General features: G+C 46.6%; 1 protein-coding gene across 1 annotated transcript in view; it reads left to right on the top strand.

The window, feature by feature from the left end:
* GLCE (glucuronic acid epimerase) overlaps positions 1 to 22,340 on the top strand; it is an 85,750-nt gene extending 63,410 nt beyond the window's left edge. The window contains exons 2-3 of the mRNA XM_073618217.1: positions 18,034 to 18,599; positions 22,267 to 22,340. Of these exons, the coding sequence (XP_073474318.1) occupies positions 18,047 to 18,599; positions 22,267 to 22,340 (627 nt within the window). The 5' untranslated portion in view covers positions 18,034 to 18,046. The remainder of the gene's footprint in view (positions 1 to 18,033; positions 18,600 to 22,266) is intronic.
* Positions 22,341 to 23,003: the final 663 nt, after the last annotated feature.

Genomic DNA, 23,003 nt, shown 5'->3' with positions numbered 1-23,003 from the left:
TGGATCACCCCAAACATCATTTAATGATAAAAAAATGTGTATAAAAATATATGGCCATGTAATGTAGGGGGGGGTCAACCTAAAGATTATAGAGGGCCCCCGAGGGCCGCCCCTTACACCTCCCACAGGGCTGCATAACAGCAGTGCATTTTCTCAATGCCCCAAAATGTTTGTCTTGCTGCATTTTTTGCAGCATATTGCAATGCACACTGAAGAAGTTGGCGTACAGAAACTCCAGCATTGGGGTCAGTGAGTGCAGTAATAACCCCCAGCATTGGTGTCAGTGGACGCAATAATAACCCCCAGCATTGGTGTCAGTGAGTGCAGTAATAACCCCCAGCATTGGTGTCAGTGGACGTGACGATAACCCCCAGCATTGGTGTCAGTGGACGTGATGATAACCCCCAGCATTGGTGTCAGTGGACGTGATGATAATAACCCCCAGCATTGGTGTCAGCGGACGCGATAACCCCCAGCATTGGTGTCAGTGGACGTGATGATGATAACCCCCAGCATTGGTGACGGTGAACGCGATAACCCCCAGCATTGATGTCAGTGGAAGCAATAATAACCCCCAGGATTGGTGTCAGTGAGGGCAGTAATAACCCCCAGCATTGATGTCAGTGGACGCAATAATAACCCCCAGGATTGGTGTCAGTGGATGTGATGATAACCCCCAGCATTGGTGTCAGTGGACGAGATGATAACCCCCAGCATTGGTTACGTGGACACAATGATAACCTCCAGCATTGGTGTCAGTAGACACAATAATGACCCCCAGCATTGGTGTCAGTGGACACAATAATAACCCCCAGCATTGGTGTCAGTGGACACAATAATAACCCCCAGCATTGGTGTCAGTGGACACAATAATAACCCCCAGCATTGGTGTCAGTGGACGCAATAATAACCCCCAGCATTGGTGTCAGTGGACGCAATAATAACCCCCAGCATTGGTGTCAGTGGACGCGATAATAACCCCCAGCATTGGTGTCAGTGGACGTAATAATAACCCCCAGCATTGGTGTCAGTGAGGGCAGTAATAACCCCCAGCATTGGTGTCAGTGCACTCGATAATAACCCTCAGCATTGGTGTCAGTGGACATAAGGACAGCTGCAGGTACGCAAAGGAGCAAAATATCGGCTGGAGAGAGCACAATAATCTGGCAAACAGGAAGTGCAGAGAGATTCTTTAAATTGGGAAGTTCACGGGAGGAGCAAAGAGTTCAGGGTTCACCAGGAACGAGACGCAAGGCAAGGTTGTCTAAGGGCGCTGTCCAGCATTGCTGGTGGCTCAGCAAAGTGAGCCATCGCCAGCAGATCCCAGTCCCAACAAAAAAAAAAGGGGGGGGGGGTGCACATGACGCTCAGGTGTGAACAGCAGCATAGGGTGCTATGGGAATCTCCATGTTAGGCATTGAAGTGCTTCTAGAAGCCCCCATTCACACTGTGTGCGCCAATTTTGAGCTACGCATTTTGAGTCACACATTGGAATTTGTAACCTGGTTCAACCAATCAGATTATAGCTTCTGTTTGTGTCATGCGATTTAGAAAGTGAATGCAAATACAAGCAACAGGGGCAGGACATCAGTTTTTCCCTTTCCTCCATTTTTTATTTTTTTTTCTATAAACCTACATGGGCACAGTATTCTAGCAGATCACTTTGTCTTCCAGCCAAGATCACACACGTTGTTTGCCCTCGCCCTCCCCAGAGCACAGCTACAGTACAGTAAACATGTTATTAGAATGCCACTTTTCAATAAAGCTTAATAAACGGCAATCTATTTCACAGTCTTACATCATCCAGCTTATTTTCCTGCAGTAAGGAGAGACCAATTGGCACATCAGGATTATGGCAGCCTGGCGGTGGGGCGCTGCGTTCCTTCAGTCAAGCCGGAGATGGAAGCTCCTCCTGACTGCCCCTTTTTCACCATCTCCTCTGTGGCCTTGAAATGGGACAACATTTGAAGTATTCTCCAGGTTTGCAAAAATAGCGACGTTATTTCATTCTCTTTTGGCTTGTTGATTTTACTTCTCTGTAAAGTTAATGAAATAAATCGGCTTACCGTAAATCTAGTGACAGATGGAACGGGGAATTCACTAATGGCAGTAAGTGATTCCTTACTGGCTCGCCCTGGCGCCTGACAGGTGCACTGTGTGCCCACTATCGGGGTGTTGGATTTCAGACGAAATAATGAGCCTGCTCTTGTGATCTGCCCATATGGAGGGAGATGATGATAGCAGCTGCTAACAGGCTGTGTTGTTGTACATGTAGTCTGTAATACGCCAACACACCTTGGATTCGGCTTCTGGGCACCAAACAGACATCTCAGTGTTCTGGTTGTCATTGCATCGTAACAGTTCTGCGAGAATGATCGCGGTGTTCACAATGTGCAAAGGTGGTTGGCACGTGTTCATAGATTCTGGCGTGGATGGGTTCTGATTGGTGACTATGTGGAACTTGTAGATAATTGCAGGGTGGGGGCCATTTTCAGTAAGGGCAGATTAATCCATCTCCCTCTACTTCCTGGAACTCTAAATCTGCCTCCTGGAACATGTGACAGTGCACATCATCTGAGGAGGAAGGCATTGGCGCGCGTGCAAGGATTCTGATTGGCGCGCGTGCAAGGATTCTGATTGGCGCGCGTGCAAGGATTCTGATTGGCGCGCGTGCAAGGATTCTGATTGGCGCGCGTGCAAGGATTCTGATTGGCGCGCGTGCACGGATTCTGATTGGCAAGCGTGTGCACGGATTCTGATTGGCAAGCGTGTGCACGGATTCTGATTGGCAAGCGTGTGCACGGATTCTGATTGGCAAGCGTGTGCAATAATTCTGATTGGCAAGCGTGTGCACGGATTCTGATTGGCAAGCGTGTGCACGGATTCTGATTGGCAAGCGTGTGCACGGATTCTGATTGGCAAGCGTGCAAGGAGTCTACTTGGCGAGCGGCCACGTATTCTGATTGGCGAGCGGCCACGTATTCTGATTGGCGAGCGGCCACGTATTCTGATTGGCGAGCGGCCACGTATTCTGATTGGCGAGCGGCCACGTATTCTGATTGGCGAGCGGCGTGGATTCTGATTGGTGCGTGTGGGTGTATTCTGATTGGTGCGTGTGGGTGTATTCTGATTGTCGCGTATGCTAGGATTCTGATTGTCGCGTATGCTAGGATTCTGATTGGCGCGTATGCTAGGATTCTGATTGGAACGTATGTTAGGATTCTGATTGGCGCGTATGCTAGGATTCTGATTGGAACGTATGTTAGGATTCTGATTGGCGAGCGGCCATGGATTCTGATTGGCGAGTGGCCACGGATTCTGATTGGCGAGCGGCCACGGATTCTGATTGATGTGGATTCTGATTGGCGCGTGTGGGTGGATTCTGATTGGCGCGTGTGGGTGGACCCCGATTGGCAAATAGCCACGTATTCTGATTGGCGCGTGTGCGCGGATTCTGATGCTGGGCAGATCCTAACGTTATTGTCGGGATCCCTGCAGAGCTTGGACGGCTGAATCTGGATCGCAGGAGTGCAGAACTAAGTGCACCTCTGTGACCCACAGAATCGCTGAGAGCCTGAACCAGCCACTTCCGCCCCTCTCCAGCCCAGCGCTCCAGTGCGCAGAGAGCTGACGACTGACAGTCACCGGCTCTCTGCTCATTGAAGACCAAGAACGGAGCTGGTGATATGACTCCTAAAGAAGGCTTCTAAAAGAAGTGGATATCTTATTGTGTGTGTTTGTTTTTTTTTTTTTTTTGTTTTTTTTTTAAAAAAGAGTACCGATACTTTTGGTCAAGTACTCACTGATACCGAGTACCAATACCTTTTGCAGTGCCATTTTAGCCAATACAAAATGAAGGGGCTCTTATCTCACTGTAAAGAATTGCGTACGATTTGAACAGGAATGTGGTTGAATCCTCTTCTGAATCGCATGCAGTTTCCCTCACCACTCCTGTGTGAACCTAGGCTGAAGTCACTATGACAAGCCTGGGTTCACACAGGAGCAGTGGGGGGAAATGCATGCAATTTGGAGAGGAATCGCACAGCATTTCTGTTCAAATTGCATGTGATTCTTTACACTGTGATATGGTCTCAAAGCGCACTGCAAAGGTATCGGTTTCAGGTATCGGAGATCTTGCCTGTGTACTTGTGCAAATATTCGGTATCGACACCAATATCAGTATTGGTGCAACCCTAAAAAGAAGTAATTAGAAGTAGGGATCGACCGATATTAATTTTTCGGTGCCAATACGATACCGATATTTCGGCCACCTCTCCTTCCTATATTATGTACATATAAACTTTTCAAAAATAATTTTATGCACAAATCTGGTGTAAACTGATAAAGCTGTCTGTGGCTGCTGGTTGGCCTGGCTGGCACCTTGCTGTGAGTGGGTGGCTGCTGGCTGGTACCTTGCTGTGAGTGGGTGGCTGCTGGCTGGTACCTTGCTGTGAGTGGGTGGCTGCTGGCTGGTACCTTGCTGTGAGTGGGTGGCTGCTGGCTGGTACCTTGCTGTGAGTGGGTGGCTGCTGGCTGGCACCTTGCTGTGAGTGGGTGGCTGCTGGCTGGCACCTTGCTGTGAGTGGGTGGCTGCTGGCTGGCACCTTGCTGTGGGTGGCTGCTGGCTGGCACCTTGCTGTGGGTGGGTGGCTGCTGGCTGGCACCTTGCTGTGGGTGGGTGGCTGCTGGCTGGCACCTTGCTGTGGGTGGGTGGCTGCTGGCTGGCACCTTGCTGTGGGTGGGTGGCTGCTGGCTGGCACCTTGCTGTGGGTGGGTGGCTGCTGGCTGGCACCTTGCTGTGGGTGGGTGGCTGCTGGCTGACACCTTGCTGTGGGTGGGTGGCTGCTGGCTGACACCTTGCTGTGGGTGGGTGGCTGCTGGCTGTCCCCTTGCTGTGGGTGGCTGTCCCCTTGCTGTGGGTGGGTGGCTGTCCCCTTGCTGTGGGTGGCTGGCTGTCCCCTTGCTGTGGGTGGCTGGCTGTCCCCTTGCTGTGGCTGGCTGGCTGTCCCCTTGCTGTGGCTGGCTGGCTGTCCCCTTGCTGTGGGTGGCTGGCTGTCCCCTTGCTGTGGGTGGCTGGCTGCTGGCTGGCACCTTGCTGTGGGTGGCTGGCTGCTGGCTGGCACCTTGCTGTGGGTGGCTGGCTGCTGGCTGGCACCTTGCTGTGGGTGGGTGGCTGCTGGCTGACACCTTGCTGTGGGTGGGTGGCTGGCTGCTGGCTGTCCCCTTGCTGTGGGTGGGTGGCTGTCGGCTGACACCTTGCTGTGGGTGGGTGGCTGGCTGCTGGCTGTCCCCTTGCTGTGGGTGGGTGGCTGTCCCCTTGCTGTGGGTGGCTGGCTGTCCCCTTGCTGTGGGTGGGTGGCTGTCCCCTTGCTGTGGGTGGGTGGCTGTCCCCTTTGCTGTGGGTGGGTGGCTGTCCCCTTGCTGTGGGTGGCTGGCTGTCCCCTTGCTGTGGGTGGCTGGCTGTCCCCTTGCTGTGGGTGGCTGGCTGTCCCCTTGCTGTGGGTGGCTGGCTGTCCCCTTGCTGTGGGTGGCTGGCTGGCACCTTGCTGTGGGTGGCTGGCTGGCACCTTGCTGTGGGTGGCTGGCTGGCACCTTGCTGTGGGTGGCTGGCTGCTGGCTGGCACCTTGCTGTGGGTGGCTGGCTGCTGGCTGGCCTCAGTGGCCTGGCACCTTACTGTGGGTGGCGTGTCCGTCCGAGTGTCGAGGCAAGGCAAGGGAGGCCTGTTAGGCCCAGTGCGCGAAGGGGGAATTACGTTGTGTCTCGCGCGCCCCTGTACACTGGGTCTGCAGGCTTCTGGGCCCCAAAAAGATGCCAGCGGAGACCAATATCGGTAGTATCGGTCTAGTTTGTGACCGATAACGATTTTTCGGAAAATGCTGATATCGGCCGTCCCGATACTCTACTCGGTCGATTCCTAATTAGCAGTACTAAAGAGGACTATGAAAAAGACTTCTAAAGCTAGCCATAGCTCATGAGTAAAGCCAAGAGTGGCCGAAACGCGTTGGTGTATCTGTCAAGCTGTGTTTTTTTTTTTTTTGTTTTGTTTTGTTTTTTTTTAGCAATTTGATATAATAAAGGATGCCAAGGACCTTTACTGGAGTGCCGCCTTATGTTTTATACTAAAGTTTTATTGATATGGTGCTGGTGGCTGCCCGCACCACGGCGGTGACTTGATGCTGATCCTGGCAAAGTGCGTCCCGCGTTCAGCAGAACCCAAACAGCATGCCCTGGTGCTGGGGTAGAGTATGTGAAGGTTTTGAATAGATCTTGTGCCGGACCATTTGTCTTCCTCTTCCTGTAGAACACGGTTTCTCAGCTCCAGTCCTCAAGTACCCCCAACAGGTCATGTTTTCAGGATTTCCCTCGGGTGAAAGGGTTGTGGTAATTACTAAGGAAGTGAAACTGATCAAATCACCTGTGCAAAATAATGGAGAGCCTGAAAACATGACCTGTTGGGGGTACTTGAAGACTGTGAGTTGCTGTAGTAGACTTCCCAGGTAATTTCTCAGATGATGTGGTCCGGTATATCGCCATGCTGGCACAAATGCGTTTTGATGTGACGCTGCGATTCGTCATCTCACGATCTTGTCCTTGAGCCCTCTGCGTTGTTTGCGTCGGCCGGGGCGAGCTGTCAGGATGTGGGCTTGCCCTCCCCCCCCTCCACAAGTTGCCGGTGTTTTGCGGAGCTCTCCTCCGTCAGTAGGCTGCACGCTGATCTGAATTCAATTAGGGTTTGGACCAATTAGTTTTGCATTTGTATTCACAATTCACAGTGGAACGTTCCTCGCTCTCCCACTCTCAGTTTAGGAATTCAGAGAGAAAAGTGGCAGCCAGCACTGTGTGTGGGCTCAGGATTTATAGCAGACGCCTCTCGTCTTCAAGTCTCGGCTGTGCTCTGGTAACACAGAGGAGGTGCCGTGTGCTGGTGAGTAGGTGGCAGATCTTGGGGGGGGGGGGGACAGTCCATGGATGGGATGTTTGGAGGGTCTTGGTGGGGGTCCCTGTACTGGAGCTGCCCAGCTAAACAGGTGTGTTCCATTCAATTAGTATGAAGCTCAGTAGATTACATTGTTTGATGTTGGAGGCTGTGTTGGAAAAAATGCAAATGCAGCACGGGAGGAGGAGAGGGACTCGTCTATCCGCATTTAAATCTTCTAAATTAATACCGGAGGTCAGCGGATGTTAATCTTCCTCTTTATAGAATCCTACCGGCTGCTGGAATGAATGGTCTGTATGCTGGATTCTCCCTCCACCCCGCGCTAAATAATGAGCAGATAATTCTAGGTATGAGGGGTACTGGTCTCCCGTAAATGTGAAATATACCAAGTACTTGCTTTAGGATACAGTAAGGGGGTGGGGGGGTTGGGAAGTATTTGACCCCCCTGCTGATTTTGTACGTTTTGCCCACTGACAAAGAAACGATCAGTCTATAATTTTAATGGTCTGTTTATTTTAACCGTGAGAGACAGAATAACAACAAAAATATCCAGAAAAACGCATTTCACAAAAGCTATAAATCGATTTGCACTTTGTGAAATAAGTATTTGACCCCTTCGTAAAACATGACTAAACCCTTGTTGGCAATCGCACAGGTCAGACGTTTCTTGTAGTTGGCCACCAGGTTTGCACACATCTCAGGAGGGATTTTGTCCTCTTTGCAGATCCTCTCCAAGTCATTAATGTTTTGAGTCTGACGTTTGGTAAATCGAACCTTCAGCTCCCTCCTCATATATTTTCTATGGGATTAAGGTCTGGAGACTGGCTAGGCCACTCCAGGATCTTAATGTGCTTCTTCTTGAGCCACTCCTTTGTTGCCTTGGCTGTGTGTTTTGGGTCATTTTTATGCTGGAATACCCATCCACACTCCATTTTCAATGCCCTGGCTGAGGGAAGGAGGTTCTCACCCAAGATTTGACGCTACATGGCCCGGTCAATCATCCCTTTGATGTGGTGAAGTTGTCCTGTCCCCTTAGCAGAAAAACACCCCCCAAAGCATAATGTTTCCACCTCCATGTATGACGGTGGGGATGGTGTTCTTGGGGTCATAGACAGCATTTCTCCTTCAAACACGGTCAGTTGAGTTGATACCAAAGAGCTCAATTTTGGTCTCATCTGACCACAACACTTTCAACCAGTTCTCCTCTGAATCATTCAGATGTTCATTAGCAAAAAGTACATGTGCTTTCTTGAGCAGGGGGACCTTGCGGATGCTGCAGGATTTCAGTCCTTCACGGCGTAGTGTGTTACAAATTGTTTTCTTGGTGACTATGGTCCCAGCTGCCTTGAGATCATTGACAAGATTCTCCTATGTAGTTCTGGGCTGATTCCTCACCGTTCTCCTGATCATTGAAACTCCACGAGGTGAGATCTTGTATGGAGCCCCAGACTGAGGGAGATTGACAGTTATTTTGTGTTTCTTCCATTTGTAAATAATTGCACCAACTGTTGTCACCCTCTCACCAAGCTGCTTGGTGATGGTCTTGTAGCCCATTCCAGCCTTGTGTAGTTCTACAATCTTGTCCCTGACATCCTTGGACAGCTCTTTGATCTTGGCCACTGTGGAGAGATTGGAATCTGCTTCTGTGGACAGGTGTCTTTTATACAGGTAACAAGCTGAGATTAGGAACACTCCCTTTTAGGAGAGCGTTCCTAATCTCAGCTCGTTACCTGTATAGAAGACACATGGGAGCTCCGGCTGAGTTTGCCGCAGAGCTCAGCAGGAAGTGGGAGCGGGTACCTGTCAAAACCAGCTGCCCGCTCCCCACCACAAGGTGCCAAATGTGGCACCGTAGGGGGGGGAGGCGGACAAGTCGAGCCTCCCCTTTTGGATGGAGTTCTGCTTTTAAAGTGCTAGTAAAGCTTCTTGGAAGAATGGCATAATGTGCTATTATGCATCACACACTAGCACATTATCAAATACCTTAGAACAAAGCCCTCCAGCGGCGCGCTGTTACCGCTGAGAGGTCTTCCTTTTTTCCCCTTAGTCTTGCTTCCGGGTTCGCAGCCTTCGGCTGTATGAGTGGCTGGAGCCGCGATGACGTCACTCGATGCGACTAGTCAGGGGTCATGCAGCCTCATAGGACAGTCAGAGTAAAATGAAAACTCCTCCTACAAGCATTAACCAGACACTGATAGAAGTCACAAGACTGCTATATAGTACTGTGGGGGATCAGATATAGTGAATGCAGGCTCCTGGGATTAGTAACACTTTAAAGAGGAGCTCCCATCATGTTTGTGTTTACTAAAGGTCAGCAGCTACAAAAATTGTAGCTGCTGACTTTTAATAAACCCTTACCTGTCCCAGGATCCAGTGCTGTGCAAACATTTGTCCATTTATATTCAAATATATATTTTAGGGAAAAAATTCACTAAAATTTATTTTTGTTGCCTACCTGGTTGGAGGCTGATGATGAGAGGGCTGCCCGTGTGGCTGAGTGCCAAGCGTCTCTGGAGGTGATGATAGGTGCTGAGCTCAGAGAAGCACAAGTTGCCAACAGTAGGCTGAGACAGGGATCCTTCTAAAGATGGAATGGCAACTGAGGCACGGTGGCACCCATGGCAGGCAACCAGAGCCTAGCTGAAGAGACGTAGTCAGAGAGAGAGCCGAGGTCATACACAGCAGATCTGCAGACCAGTAAAGCGGAGGCGTGGTCAGGGTCATGCACAGGTTGTCAGCAAAAGGCAGAGTCCATAAGATCAAGGTCAAACCGGGGATCAGGTTGTAGACCAGGGGTCTCCAAGCTTTCTAAACAAAGGGCCAGTATACTGTCCTTCAGACTTTAGAGGGGCCAGACTTTGGCCAGTAGGAGTAGAACTTAAACTGTTTTTACTCTCGCCAAAGCCAGGACGTCATCTCTGATATTAGTGGGTGGAATAGTTGCACATTATTGGTGTCCCACTGTCCTTAGAAGGAAAAGTGCCCCATCGTTGGTGTGAGTGGGAGAAATAATACTCCATTGTTGGTGTTGATGTCAGTGGCAGGAATTCTGCCCCATTGTTGGTGTCATTGGAAAGAATAGTGCCCCATAGTTGGTGTATGTAGAAGAAATAATATTCCATTGTTGGTGTTGGTGGGAGGAATAGTGTCTCAAAGGGCAAATCAAAGCCTGCAAGGGGGCCATAGTTTTAAGACCACTGTTGTAGACCAAACCAGAAGCAAGCCGGGTCGGTAGCCGTAAAGCCAAGAATACAGAATACTGGGAGATTAGGAGTACAGGGAGCTGAAGATCCACCAGCAATCCATGGCAATAAATGCCGTCCTTCTAAAGACTGTTTGGCGCCAGTTTTCACTGAGGGTGGTCACTGGCGTGTGCCGACACAGAATACAGGGGAGTTGAAGATCAACCAGCAATCCATGGGCATAACTGCCATCCTTATAAAGACCTTTTGGCGTCCGCAACATCGGGGCACGCTCTTGGTAATAATGATGTGCCCAAGTGCATTCTTGCGCAAACAAGCACAGCCATGTCTAGTATTGGTAATTATACCAGGTCTTTGTTTAGGCACATATGAAGCTTTCATTTGATTAGCACCCTGACAATTTTAGTGCACACAGCCATAATAGATTACAGAATTTTTTTTAGTAAAATTATAAAAGATTAGTGTTGTGTCAGGGGAACCAAACATATCAAGACATGAATGCCCCTGCGCAAAATGGTGGTACCCACAATTGTCCATAGTCCACACTTAATAGCCAGGTTATGGTTACAGATTATCAGTTTAGAGTTGGCCATGAAGGATGGCCCTAGAATTACTGCTGGCCAACGCTCCCCTCACATGTCTGTTGCAACTGCAGTTTACATACGCATGTACACCCTGTGCACTGAGAGGGTTGCTTTTACATTTCCTTGTACATTTCCTGTGAGGTGCCCAACATCATATCTCTCACACGTTGGGCGTTCCTCACAAATGTTACATCTTTTGGATTTGAACATTTTTGGCACTGGGATATCCAACAGAAGTCTTGGATAAGGCAACGGCTCAAGACTGAGTCTAATAATATACAAAGATTGGGTAACAACAAAGTATCATAACAATCTGTGCAAACAAATTTTAATTTTTAATAGGTTTTTATTGGAAAATCTTTCAAGAAACATTAAAGAGGATCTTCACTCTTCTCCACCCTCCACGCTTATCTGGTGGTCCGTTGCTTCCATTTTCGGTACTCACCCGACCAGAGGATCCAGAGTTGTCCTGCTGAGATCCTCCGATTCTCCACCACTTCTCAGTTCTGCGCCGCCATATTGCTTATGACGACATCAAGAAGCCTGCCGGATCTTCTTGGCTCAACCGCCACGCCTCCAGATGATATGGTGCTAGGCATGCCCCCCCCTTTGTGAATGAAGCACTATGCCTGCTGGGATATGTGGGGTGCATATCCCAGGAGGCAAAGGGAGGACAATGCAAGTCATTCGCCCAGGCAAATGACATGCAAGGGGGCACGGGGCCACACTTTATATTAATAATTTTAAAAAAAGTAAACAAACAAAATGTATATATTTAAAAAAAAAAAGAAAATTATTTATATGTATATATATTTTTTTATGCAGTTGGGGGAGCATTTATTGTGTATGTATATGTGTGTGTATGTGTGTGTGTGTGTGTATATGTATGTATGTATGTATGTATGTATGTATATATATATATATATATATATATATATATATATATATATATATATATATATATATATATATATATATATATATATATACATATATATATATATACATATACATACATATACATACATACACCCCCAACTGCAATATATATATATGTGTGTAATGCAGTTGGGGGTGCATATATTTTATATACCGAAAATTCAGGATGCACGTGGCGGAAACTGAAATTGACGATTTTTAAAAAATATACAACATTTTTATAAATAATTGTGATATATATAATTTATTATATTCGACTTTTTAATAATTATGAATTTAAATGAATATGAATTTTTATTTTGGCCATTATCGGCACCTTTTTGAAGCGATGTTGGGGCCCTTTCACACCTGATATTTTTTTCCTGTGTTTTTACCTTGCTAGAGAAATATTTCCCTTTTTAAATCTTATAAGGCTCTTCACACCAATGCGTTACAGGAGTGGTGTGTTTTGAAAGGTCCTACAGCTTCCCATTAAAATGAATGGAAATCGGGCCAAAAATCAGTTTTTGGTGTGTTTTTTTGAGTCATATGCCCATTTTCCACAGGTGCAGGCAACCCAGAAACGCACAGGAAGCACATCTGAAACACAGCAAAATCGTGGTAAAAACACACATGCGTTTTTACTGTGATTTTTGCTACAGAGCAGTGTGAAGGGGGGGGGTCTTAAAAATCCTGCTTGCATTTTTGGTGCATATTTGGCAAGCCGCACCAAAAAAACGCCTCTCCCTATTGAAATGCATTGAGCAACGCACTAAAAATGCACCCGTGTTGCGTTTTTGATGCAATTTTTTTGAATTGCGTGATCTATGAAAAATGCACCGTAAGCAAGGTAAGATCACGGCGAAAGTGCTGGTGTTTTTTTAGCAGCCATTATTGGCAATTTTTATTCTTTTCGGCACAACGCTAATAAACCGTATTTTCGGCGGCTGAAATTTGAAATTTTGGTGCATCGCTAATAAAATTAAAAAAAAAAATATTTTATATATATATACATTATTTTTTTTTTTTTTTTTATGTGGTTTGGGGGGGGAGTGCTCTAATATTGGTTTTGCTTATTTATAAATTATTTTATAGTCACAAATCCTGTTCGACTCCAGAGCGCATTTCAGACTATAGCACTGTAATTCTTTCATGATCCTTTCATGCTCAGATCTGTATCCACTATCATAGAGCTGGAGGATTTGATGGTATGTGTGGGTGCCATACGGTGGATAATCCTGTGTACGCGGCTCGGTGTGATGCATCGTGCTCTATAGAAGGTATTGTATGGAAGGTTCTCGGACGTGTGCCTTCTATATGGCGCTCAGTGAGGCGGCGGCGCGATGTGAACAGGTGCGTCTTCCCCGATTCGGATGGATGATGCTGTGTATTGGAGATAGTTTTGTGCTGACAGCCCGGTGGGAGACTGATTTAATAGACGCGGCTCTCTGTCTTATCGCCTCTGTCCAGAAATCCTGCTGCTGACATGGAGCATTTAGTCAGCTGTTGCTGAATCTATTGGCTTAACTTTATCATTGTATGGATTTATGCGCCCAACCTTTTCCCTCGCTGTGCTTTGTTGGAACGGTTTAATTTCCCATCTATTTATGTTTTGTAGAAATGATTCCTCTGCATGATTTTAAAATCTGAAACTTGGCAAAACTGCTCAGTGGAGGAGAAATGACATTGAAGGGCGCCCGGCGTATTGAAAACCTGTCCGCCGCCGTTTGACAGATGCTCATCTGTGGCTCAGAGTAACTAGATGACTGGGGACAGCTGTTGGCAGCATCATTAGGACAGCTTTTTAAATGCGTTGTCCATTTGTACAGCTACTACTGGACAGGAACCGATAGCTGGGGGCTGCCAAAACAAGGAATAGTAGAGCCAGGCTTACCAATGCAAAGAATAGCAGAGCCAAGCTTACCAATACAAGGAATAGTAGAGCCAGGGTTGCCAATACAAGGCCAATAGTAGAGCCAGGCTTGCCGGAACAAGGAATAGTAAAGCCAGACTTGCCCATACAAAGAATAGTAGAACCAGGCTTGCCACTGCAAAGAAATAGTAGAGCCAGGCTTGCCACTGCAAAGGAATAGTAGAGCCATGTTTGCCAATACAAGGAATAGTAAAGCCAGGCTTGCCAATACAAGGAATAGTAGAGCCAGGCTTGCCAATACAAGCAATAGTAGAGCCAGGCTTGTCAATACGGGGAATAGTAGAGCCAGGCTTGTCAATACGGGGAATAGTAGAGCCAGGCTTGTCAATACGGGGAATAGTAGAGCCAGGCTTGCCAATAAAAGGAATAGTAGAGCCAGGCGTGCCAATGCAAAGAATAGCAGAGCCAGGCGTACCAATACAAGGAATAGCAGAGCCAAGCTTACCAATACAAAGGAAGAGCAGAGCCAGGCTTGTCAATACAAGGAATAGTAGAGCCAGGCTTGCCAATACAGGGAATAGTAGAGCCAGGCTTGCCAATACAAGGAATAGTAGAGCCAGGCTTGCCAATACAGGGAATAGTAGAGCCAGGCTTGCCAATACAGGGAGTAGTAGAGCCAGGCTTGCCAATACAGGGAGTAGTAGAGCCAGGCTTGCCAATACAGGGAATAGTAGAGCCAGGCTTGCCAATACAGGGAATAGTAGAGCCAGGCTTGCCAATACAGGGAATAGTAGAGCCAGGCTTGCCAATACAGGGAATAGTAGAGCCAGGCTTGCCAATACAGGGAATAGTAGAGCCAGGCTTGCCAATACAAGAAATAGCAGAGCCAGGTTTGCTACTGCAAAGGAATAGCAGAGCCAGGCTTGCTACTGCAAAGGAATAGTAGAGCCAGGCTTGCCAATACAAGGACTAGTAGAGCCAGGCTTGCCACTACAAGGAATAGCAGAGCCAGGCTTGCCACTACAAGGAATAGCAGAGCCAGGCTTGCCACTTTTTCTAGTAAACCTGTAAGACTTCCATATTATAAAGAGACCTATCGCCACACCATTTCTTGTATGAAAAATCTTATAAGTTTATACGTACATTTTAACTTTTTTTTTCTGCATGTTATTTATCTAAAAAAAAAGCCTCTATTGTGTAGACATTTAAAAGCGCTGAAACTGCTGCTAGGTCCCGCCATCTTGGATATGATGTCAGCCCCAGCAGACTCAGACGTGATGCCCGCCAGCCCTGATACAATGTAAACATAATTTTTCTTTTTATCCCCGTCTGCTTTGGGGGGGACACAAAATCCATCCCTCCCACCCATGCCAGAACGAAGCTCTGCCTTGTTTACACAAGCAGAGCTTCGTTCTGTGTCTTTGCCTGGCGATAGGCAGGTGCCAGTGGGGACATCCATTGCTTGGCACCCCCCGCAGATCGTTTTCTGCTGTGAGTAATCGCAGCAGAAGCGACCCGCCGGCAAAGCGCGTCCCCTAGGAGGAAGTGCAGAATCACGTGTGTGTGTGTGTATGTATGTATGTATATGTATATATGTGTATATATATATATATATATATATATATATATATATATATATATATATATATATATATATATATATATATATATATATAATTATATAATATATAATATGATTCTGCACAGGAGGGCCGCACCTGTAGCAGTAAATCTGCTATGGGGCGGTGTGGAACTGGTTAAGCTTCAACTTGAAGGTTTGAATGGTTCTTCCACTTTATTTTTGCTAGTTACCTACAATACTGTGATGCAGAGCTGATTAAAACGAGCCTCAAGACCTGTAGGCACATCATGTTTTGTGGCATTTCTTATGGGGGGGCGGGAGGGGGGGGGTTAAGTAAATGAATCTGACTTATAAAAATATTGTAGGAATGGAAAGAGTTTACTTTGCCCCCGGCCGGCAGGCTCCAGCTGTCACTTCCTAACATAAAACAGAGAAGTGAGAACTAAAATAGGATTGCTACAGGCAACGCACCTTTTTTTTAGTTCATAAGCCACTTGCTATTAATCATTGTTCTCCCTTACTTGAAGCCGTGATTGAAGCAGGAAAATATAAAACGCTCATTCTTTAGAAAAAATAAAAAATAATTTGGAAGCATTTTAATTACTAGTTTACCTATAATGTGGCTTTATTCACATTCTCATAATTACTGTGTACAGCAGAAACCGGTCTAAAGTTGGAAAATTATGCACTATGACACATCACGCTCGGTTGCACTTCATGGTGCTGTCAATTAAAGTGGAAACCTCCTGAAATAAAAAGTGAACAAAGCACATCTTTTTTTAAGTGTGTACTTGCCTCTATCCAAAGCACACCTCCCACCCCAGCACATAGCAGGTGATTGACAGCCTCCGTTTTACATATTTCCCTATAATAAGATTGTGTAAAGGGGGGGGGGGGGTCTTTCACTCAGATCTCAGATTACACTCGGCTCTTTTCTCTATGATGTCATTCCCGCCCCCTGCCTGCTGGAGCTCAGAATTGTGCTGTGTATATTGATTCCTCAATATAGATTATCACTACAGGGATCACCAGCAGTAGGAGGTCCTGATTCCTCTATATAGATCTTTATATCACTAGAGGGATCACCAGCAGGAAGAAGGAGGTCCAGGATCCTATATAGATCTTTATATCTTTAGAGGGGTCACCAGCATGAGGAAGGAGGTCCAGATTCCTCTTTATGGATCTTTATATCACTAGAGGGGTCACCAGCCAAGAGGTCCCGATTCCTCTATATAGATCTTTATATCACTAGAGTGGTCACCAGCAGGAGGAAGGAGGGTCAGAGTCCTCTATATGGCTCTTTATTATATCACTAGAGATATCACCAGCAAGGAGGAAGGAGGTCCTGATTAGAGGTTGTCCAATATGGGTTTTTCTCTGGCCGATGCCAATATATGATGCCGATTTTTGCGGCCGATATTTTAGGCCGATTTTTCTTAATTTTTTTTTCCCTGCAGCTCATAAACTGACCACTCCACTCCCCCCTGCTTGCTCCTGTCACTCTACCACACACTTGGTGTCCTCAGTACAGTACACTGATTGGAAGAACTGGCACTGATAGGTGGCATTGGCTTGCACTGATATTGGGCGGCACTGATTGGCACTGACAGATGGCATTGATTGGAAACACTGGCAGGTGGCACTGATTGGCACAGGCAGGTAGCACTGATTCTGATTGGCACTGGCAGGTGACACTAACAGATGGCACTGATTGGCACTGGCAGGTTTCACACTGAGCCCATATAGTGTAACTGTGGAGAGACCAGCTGTCAAAATTCATCGGTGATGTCGGAGGTAGGCGGGACCCAGCAGCTATCAAACACCAGTCAATGATTGAGCTGCTAAATTAAGAAAGGGGGCGGGGGCACATACACGTAGCGGCCCGCCCAGATCCCATCCCTTTGGCTGGTGTTTGATAGCTGCTGGGTCCCGCCCACCCCCGACATCAATGCTCAATTTTGACAGCTGGTCTCTTTCTGCATTCAGTTACATATATCGGTTTCACACACACACCGGCTTTGCCAATGGAGTGTGGGGAAGGGAAAAGGAACTGGCACGGTGCGGTGAGTGTAAAACCCCATACACACTATTAGATTTTCTGCAGATTTTTGTCTTCAGATTTACCAAAACCATATATGAGGTCAAACCTTAAGCGTTTCAATTTGTATGCAATCAGGCAGGCCCTTGCACTATGTGGTTTTGGTAAATCTGAAGACAAAAATCTGCAGAAAATCTAATAGTGTGTATGGGACTTTAATCGGCCTAATTTACTTAATAATCGGCCGATGCTGATTTCCTGAAGGCCAAATATCGGCCAATATATCGATCGACCTCTAGTCCTGATTCCTCTATATAGATCTTTATAGATCACTAGAGGGATCACCAGCAGGAGGAAGGAGGTCCTGACTCCTCTATATAGATCTTTATATCACTAGAGGGATCACCAGCAGGGGGAAATGAGGTCCTGATCCCTCTATATCAGGGATCTCAAACTGGTGGCCCTCCAGCTACTGCAGAACTACAAGTCCCATCATGCCTTTTGCCTGAGGAAGTCATGCTTGTTACTGTCAGCCTTGCAAGGCCTCATGGGACTTGTAGTTTCGCAACAGCTGGAGGGACCCAAGTTTGAGACCCCTGCTCTATATAGATCTTTAGTTGGACCTCATTTTGAATACTGTGGCCAGTTCTGGAGATCTCGTTTACAAAAAGATATTGATAAGATAGAATCAGTCCAGCAAAGACCAACAAAAATGGCCTCCGGGATAAAAGAGGGACTTTAGGAACGTAATATGTACAGTCTGCTGGAAAGACGGGAAAGGGGAGACATGAATGAACCCTTTTACATTAGGGGTGTAATTAAGATATAGGGGGCCATTATTTTCAATATGAAGTTAGAATTAACAATGTCCCCCTTTTTGTTTTTCCTACCTTCTAGGTATGGTGTGAACATGCGTTGCTTGGCAGCTCGTGTCAACTATAAGACACTCATCTTCATTTGCTCTCTCTTCACGTTGGTGACGGTCTTACTGTGGAACAAATGCAATGACCATCAGTCCACCCTGCCATGGGGGCCAGAATCCGGCCTGCGAGCTGACAGTCTAGAGAAGCGAGCAGCCGCTTCAGAAAGCAACCCCGCCAATGGCCAGCCCAGATCTGAGGAGGCCTCCCCTCAGGAACAGCAGAAGGCACCACCTCTGGTGGGCAGTAAAGTCACAGGACCCAAGTATGAGGAGATAGACTGTGTGATTAATGAAGATCAAACCATTAGGTGCCGGAAAGAGGGCAATGAGGTGTATATGCCCTTCTCATGGATGGAGAAATATTTTGAGGTCTATGGGAAGATTGCCCAATATGATGGATTTGAGAGATTTGAATTTTCTCACAGCTACTCCAAAGTATATGCACAACGAGGCCCATACCATCCGGATGGGGTCTTCATGTCTTTTGAGGGGTATAACGTTGAAGTCCGAGATCGAGTGAAATGCATCAGTGGTGTAGAAGGTAGGTTCTTTTTTTTTTTTTTTGGATATATATGCCGTATATACTCGAGTATAAGCTGACCCGAATATAAGCTGAGGCACCTAATTTTACCACAAAAAACTGGGAAAACTTATTGACTCGAGTATAAGCCTAGGGTGAGAAATGCGCAGCTACTGTACGTGGAAAAAGAGGGTCAACAATGCCCATTTGCATGCCTCACTATGCCCATTTGCAGCCATAGGTCCCCCAAACTTCAAACTCGGTAGTTAGGGGTTCCTAGATGCTCTCTAGCTGCAGCCAAAATTTGGGGTCTCTGGACCCAAAGGGTCCCGAAATAACTTTGCTGGAGATGGACACAGTTGACTGACTTTGGGGCCCTGTATCTCTTGGTGCTAGGAACCCCAAATTTGTTGTGCAAACCCAGTGGAATTAGCACTACAACATATCCAAAGCTGGGGTTCCTAGCACCAAGTGGCCTCAAGATACGGGGCCCCAAAGTCTGTTCAGAAAATGTCAAGCACTTTTCTGCAGCAGAGAATGACATTTTCTGAACCAATTTTGGGGCCCCGTATCTCGGGGCCACTTGGTGTTAGGAACCCCAGCTTTGGATATGTTGTAGTGCTAGTTCCACTGGGTTCCTAGCACCAAGTGGCCCCGAGATACGGGGCCCCAAAGTTGGTTCAGAAAATGTCATTCTCTGCTGCAGAAAAGTGCTTGACTCGAGTATAAGCCGAGGGGGGCATTTTCAGCACAAAAAAATGTGCTGATAAACTGGGCTTATACTTGAGTATATACTTTATATGGTGGATTTGCCATTTTAGCCTTACTGTTCTTCTGAAATTCACCATTCCTTTTTGTATACTATCCACTTCCATCACTATTCTCCAATTGCATGCTTGGCCTACACAACAGAAAGCCAGGAGCCCAGAGCTTAGCTGCTAGAGCACCCTGCTGGTGCTGCATCCCGTCAAACTGCTTTTCTATTCTGGCATATAGAGTCCAAATGCTCGAAAACTAGTAACTTGATGCTGACCCTTTTGGAATCGAATTATGCTTGCAAAATGATGCAGTGGTAGAAAAATTTTGAAGATTTTGCTTGACACCATCAGGCCTCAGAAAATGTGTCGGTAGAGTTGAAGGGTTGGGGGAGATATGTAGAAAAGTATTGTCCAATTTGTTCTAGATAACCTGGTCTTGCTGTATGGCAGGATCATCAGACATGAACTGAATGAGTGATGTGCCTGTTGAGTAGGAAAGTCTTAGATCTGATTACCGTTTTACCAACAATAATTTTCTAAGTTTAGCCAATCTTTGGATTGCTCACGTTTAAAAATAAATAAATAAAATAATTTTAGGTATGAAGATTACATAAAACCCCCAAAATATTATATACTTTCTGAAAGCAGACCCCATAGTAATAAAATAGTAGAAGTTCCAGTTTTTTTTATGTCACATGATTTTCGCACAACAATTTAAATTTTCAGTAGAACATGCACTAAACATAATTTTAGGGCATGCAAATGCAATAAATTGTCCAATTATTTGGTCAAATATAAAAGATGAGGTTGCGCCGTGTAAATGGATACCCAACATGTCAAACGATAATACACTGTGTGAGGCATTGCAGGGGGGGGGGGGCGGCAGCTTCAGAGAAACAGTACAGTTAATGAAGGGGAGTGGTGCAGAGGAGATGGTGTCCTCACTGAACGCCTATGGAGCAGACAGGGAGGGGGGAGACACACAGGGGAGAGCTAGAATGATGGAGGCACGTAATCTGACCACGATTTTATGGCTTAGCAGCCATGATAAATGTGGTCAGCTCACAGAGGTCAGGACCAGGCCGGATCAGCCAGATACTGTAGAAGATAGAAACAAAACAATTAACCAGGCAAAAGCACTATGTTATAGCTCATGCCTTTAAAGGGACAGGAGCGTGATTTGCTTTTTGGGGGGGGGGATTGTTACAACCACTTTAAAGTTGCATCCACCTGTGAAACGGTGACAAACTTCAGTACCCTATATTTTCCATAGGCGATGCTTTTAAAAGCTCACTATAGGTCATCAGTTTAGAGTTCATCTTCAAATAATGGGCCTAGAACTAATACACTGACAAAATTGTGTGCGGTGAGATATGTAACGTGTTGTGCAGTCAGCGATTTTTGTGCGTAGGCGTCTCGGATGCATACATTTCGTTACTTACATAAATACATACACCTTTTAGACCCCTTTCACACTGGGGCGGCCCGACGAACGTTAGTGATAAAGCACTACTTGTTTTAGCGGCGCTTTACCGCTGTTCGGCTGCTAGCGGTGCGCTTTTAACCCCTGCTAGCGGCTGAAGAAGAGGTTAAAAGTGCCCATGTTGGGGCGGTTCCATTCATTTAAATGGGCAGGGCATTTTGGGAGCGTTGTATACAGCACTCCCAAACCACCCCAAAGATGCTGCTTGCAGGACTTTTCCTAACGTCCCTCAAGCGCCACCGCTCCAGTGTAAAAAGCCTCACTGAAATAAATGTGAGGCGGATTTCAGGCGCTTTACAGGCGCTATTTCTAGCATAAAATGCCTGAAAACCGCCTCTGTGTGAAAGGGGTCTTAGGGGTCAAAACCCCCCCCCCCCCCCTGTGTGTTGATTTTTCTATGTGATGACTTTTTTTGGTGACAGGTTCTCTTTATTGAGACATCAGGGTTCCAAAAGACCCCTCTGATGAATCACCTGTCCTCAAATGAAACAAATGCAGCGCAGGCTGCACTGCATTGGTTTCTTCCCCAGAAAGTGGGGGAATGTGACACGGCGACCCGGAAGTGACAGGAAGGGGAGGCCAGTGAACAGACATTTGCTGGTTTCCCTCCCCTCTACTCAGTGACACCCGCCATGCTCGTCCTGGGGGTCTGCTGATGAATACCAGAAGACATAGCACCTGGGGGGGGGGGCGCAATAGCAGGAGCAGCTGCCGGATCCTTAGGACTGTCGGCTTGTCAGGTTATGGACATTATTACATTGGACTACCTTGGACCAATGCAGCTATGTATCTGCCATACCTGTGGGATCCCTCTACAAGCTGAAAATCACTGTAGTAGACACGGCTACTGACTTACACTGACCTTTACTAGCTTCTGGGTTGAGTCCTAAGCGGCTGCCCCACTGCATTGTGTTCACATTAGGTTGGCCACTTGACATCGGTGCCATTTAGGGATCGCTTTGCATTTTTTTCAATGAGCGCAAACCTCTGATTGGACTAGGTGGAGAGGCGAGGTGATTATGTCACACACTCGACCTCATCCATTCAGATTCAAATTCTTATAAGGTGCGGCGCTATAACACACCCTATACAATGCATGTGAATATAAGTGACCAATACTAGTGCTCACCCCTCATCCATATAATATCCACTGTGACCAATACAAATTATCTTCTATCCTGCACGCTTCTCCCCCCTAAACAGAAAATGTATAAATGTTCACTTAAATAGTGTCCACACTCCGAGGCCAGTGTTGTATCAAATACTCAACTGTAATCCTCAACCAATATCAATATCATCAGTTGTTTATGCATCTCCACCCAACACTAAAAAATCACCAACATGCTCCACCTTGATGTGACTCCCAGTATTCATCCGTTATGCTCTCATCTTAGTAGATTGGATCTCCTAATTACAAAGGTCCAAATAGTGCTTTTTCCCTATCAAGGGATCATCGTCATCATCATCATCATCATCGTCATCGTCAAAGGTCCAGGCATACAAAACGATCCTCCCTATTGAGGGTCACTCTTACTGTGGCTTTACCTCCCAGTTCCAACCATACATTAACACAAACGACAGAGAGAGTTCATAGTGCTCACTGTAACCTACTAATTTATTAAAATCTCAAAAAAGAAAAACAAACTCGCGTATGCGCTTCAACACATAACGATGCAATGCATTCTTGATTACCTGGTCATCAAATAAGCTTTAAGCCGCTCACCCCTTCTGCAGCTTTACTGCACTTCTAATGCTCATCGCTCTTTACACCTTGAGTAGTCTTTCTCAACTTTTTTTACCCCAGATAAACCCTTGAAATAATTTTCTGGTCTCAGGGAACCCCTGCTAGGATTAGTTCCTTGGGGGTCTTCGGGAAAACGCCCCATGCATTGGTGGTGGTCAGTTGGAAGAAATTACCCTTTACAGTGGTGGTCAGAATGTCATCCTTGCACTCATGCCGCATGGTGTTGGACCTGGAACTATTCAGGCACAATCAGACAGGTGGTGAGTTGTCCAACGTTCAGGGAACCCTTGGCCACCTCTGAAGAACCCTTAGGTTTCCATGGAATGGCTGACCTAGAGCGATAACCTAAAAAAGCCAGCAACTCAATTCAATTGACCTAGAGGGATGCTTTGGGCCAGTCGATGCTTCTGCAGAGGATTCTGTACATAGAATTCTTCTCC

This window comes from Aquarana catesbeiana, linkage group LG03, assembly GCF_042186555.1.
Source record: "Aquarana catesbeiana isolate 2022-GZ linkage group LG03, ASM4218655v1, whole genome shotgun sequence".
Classification (NCBI taxonomy): Eukaryota; Metazoa; Chordata; class Amphibia; order Anura; family Ranidae; genus Aquarana; species Aquarana catesbeiana.
This window is presented reverse-complemented; position numbering and strand designations above follow the sequence as displayed.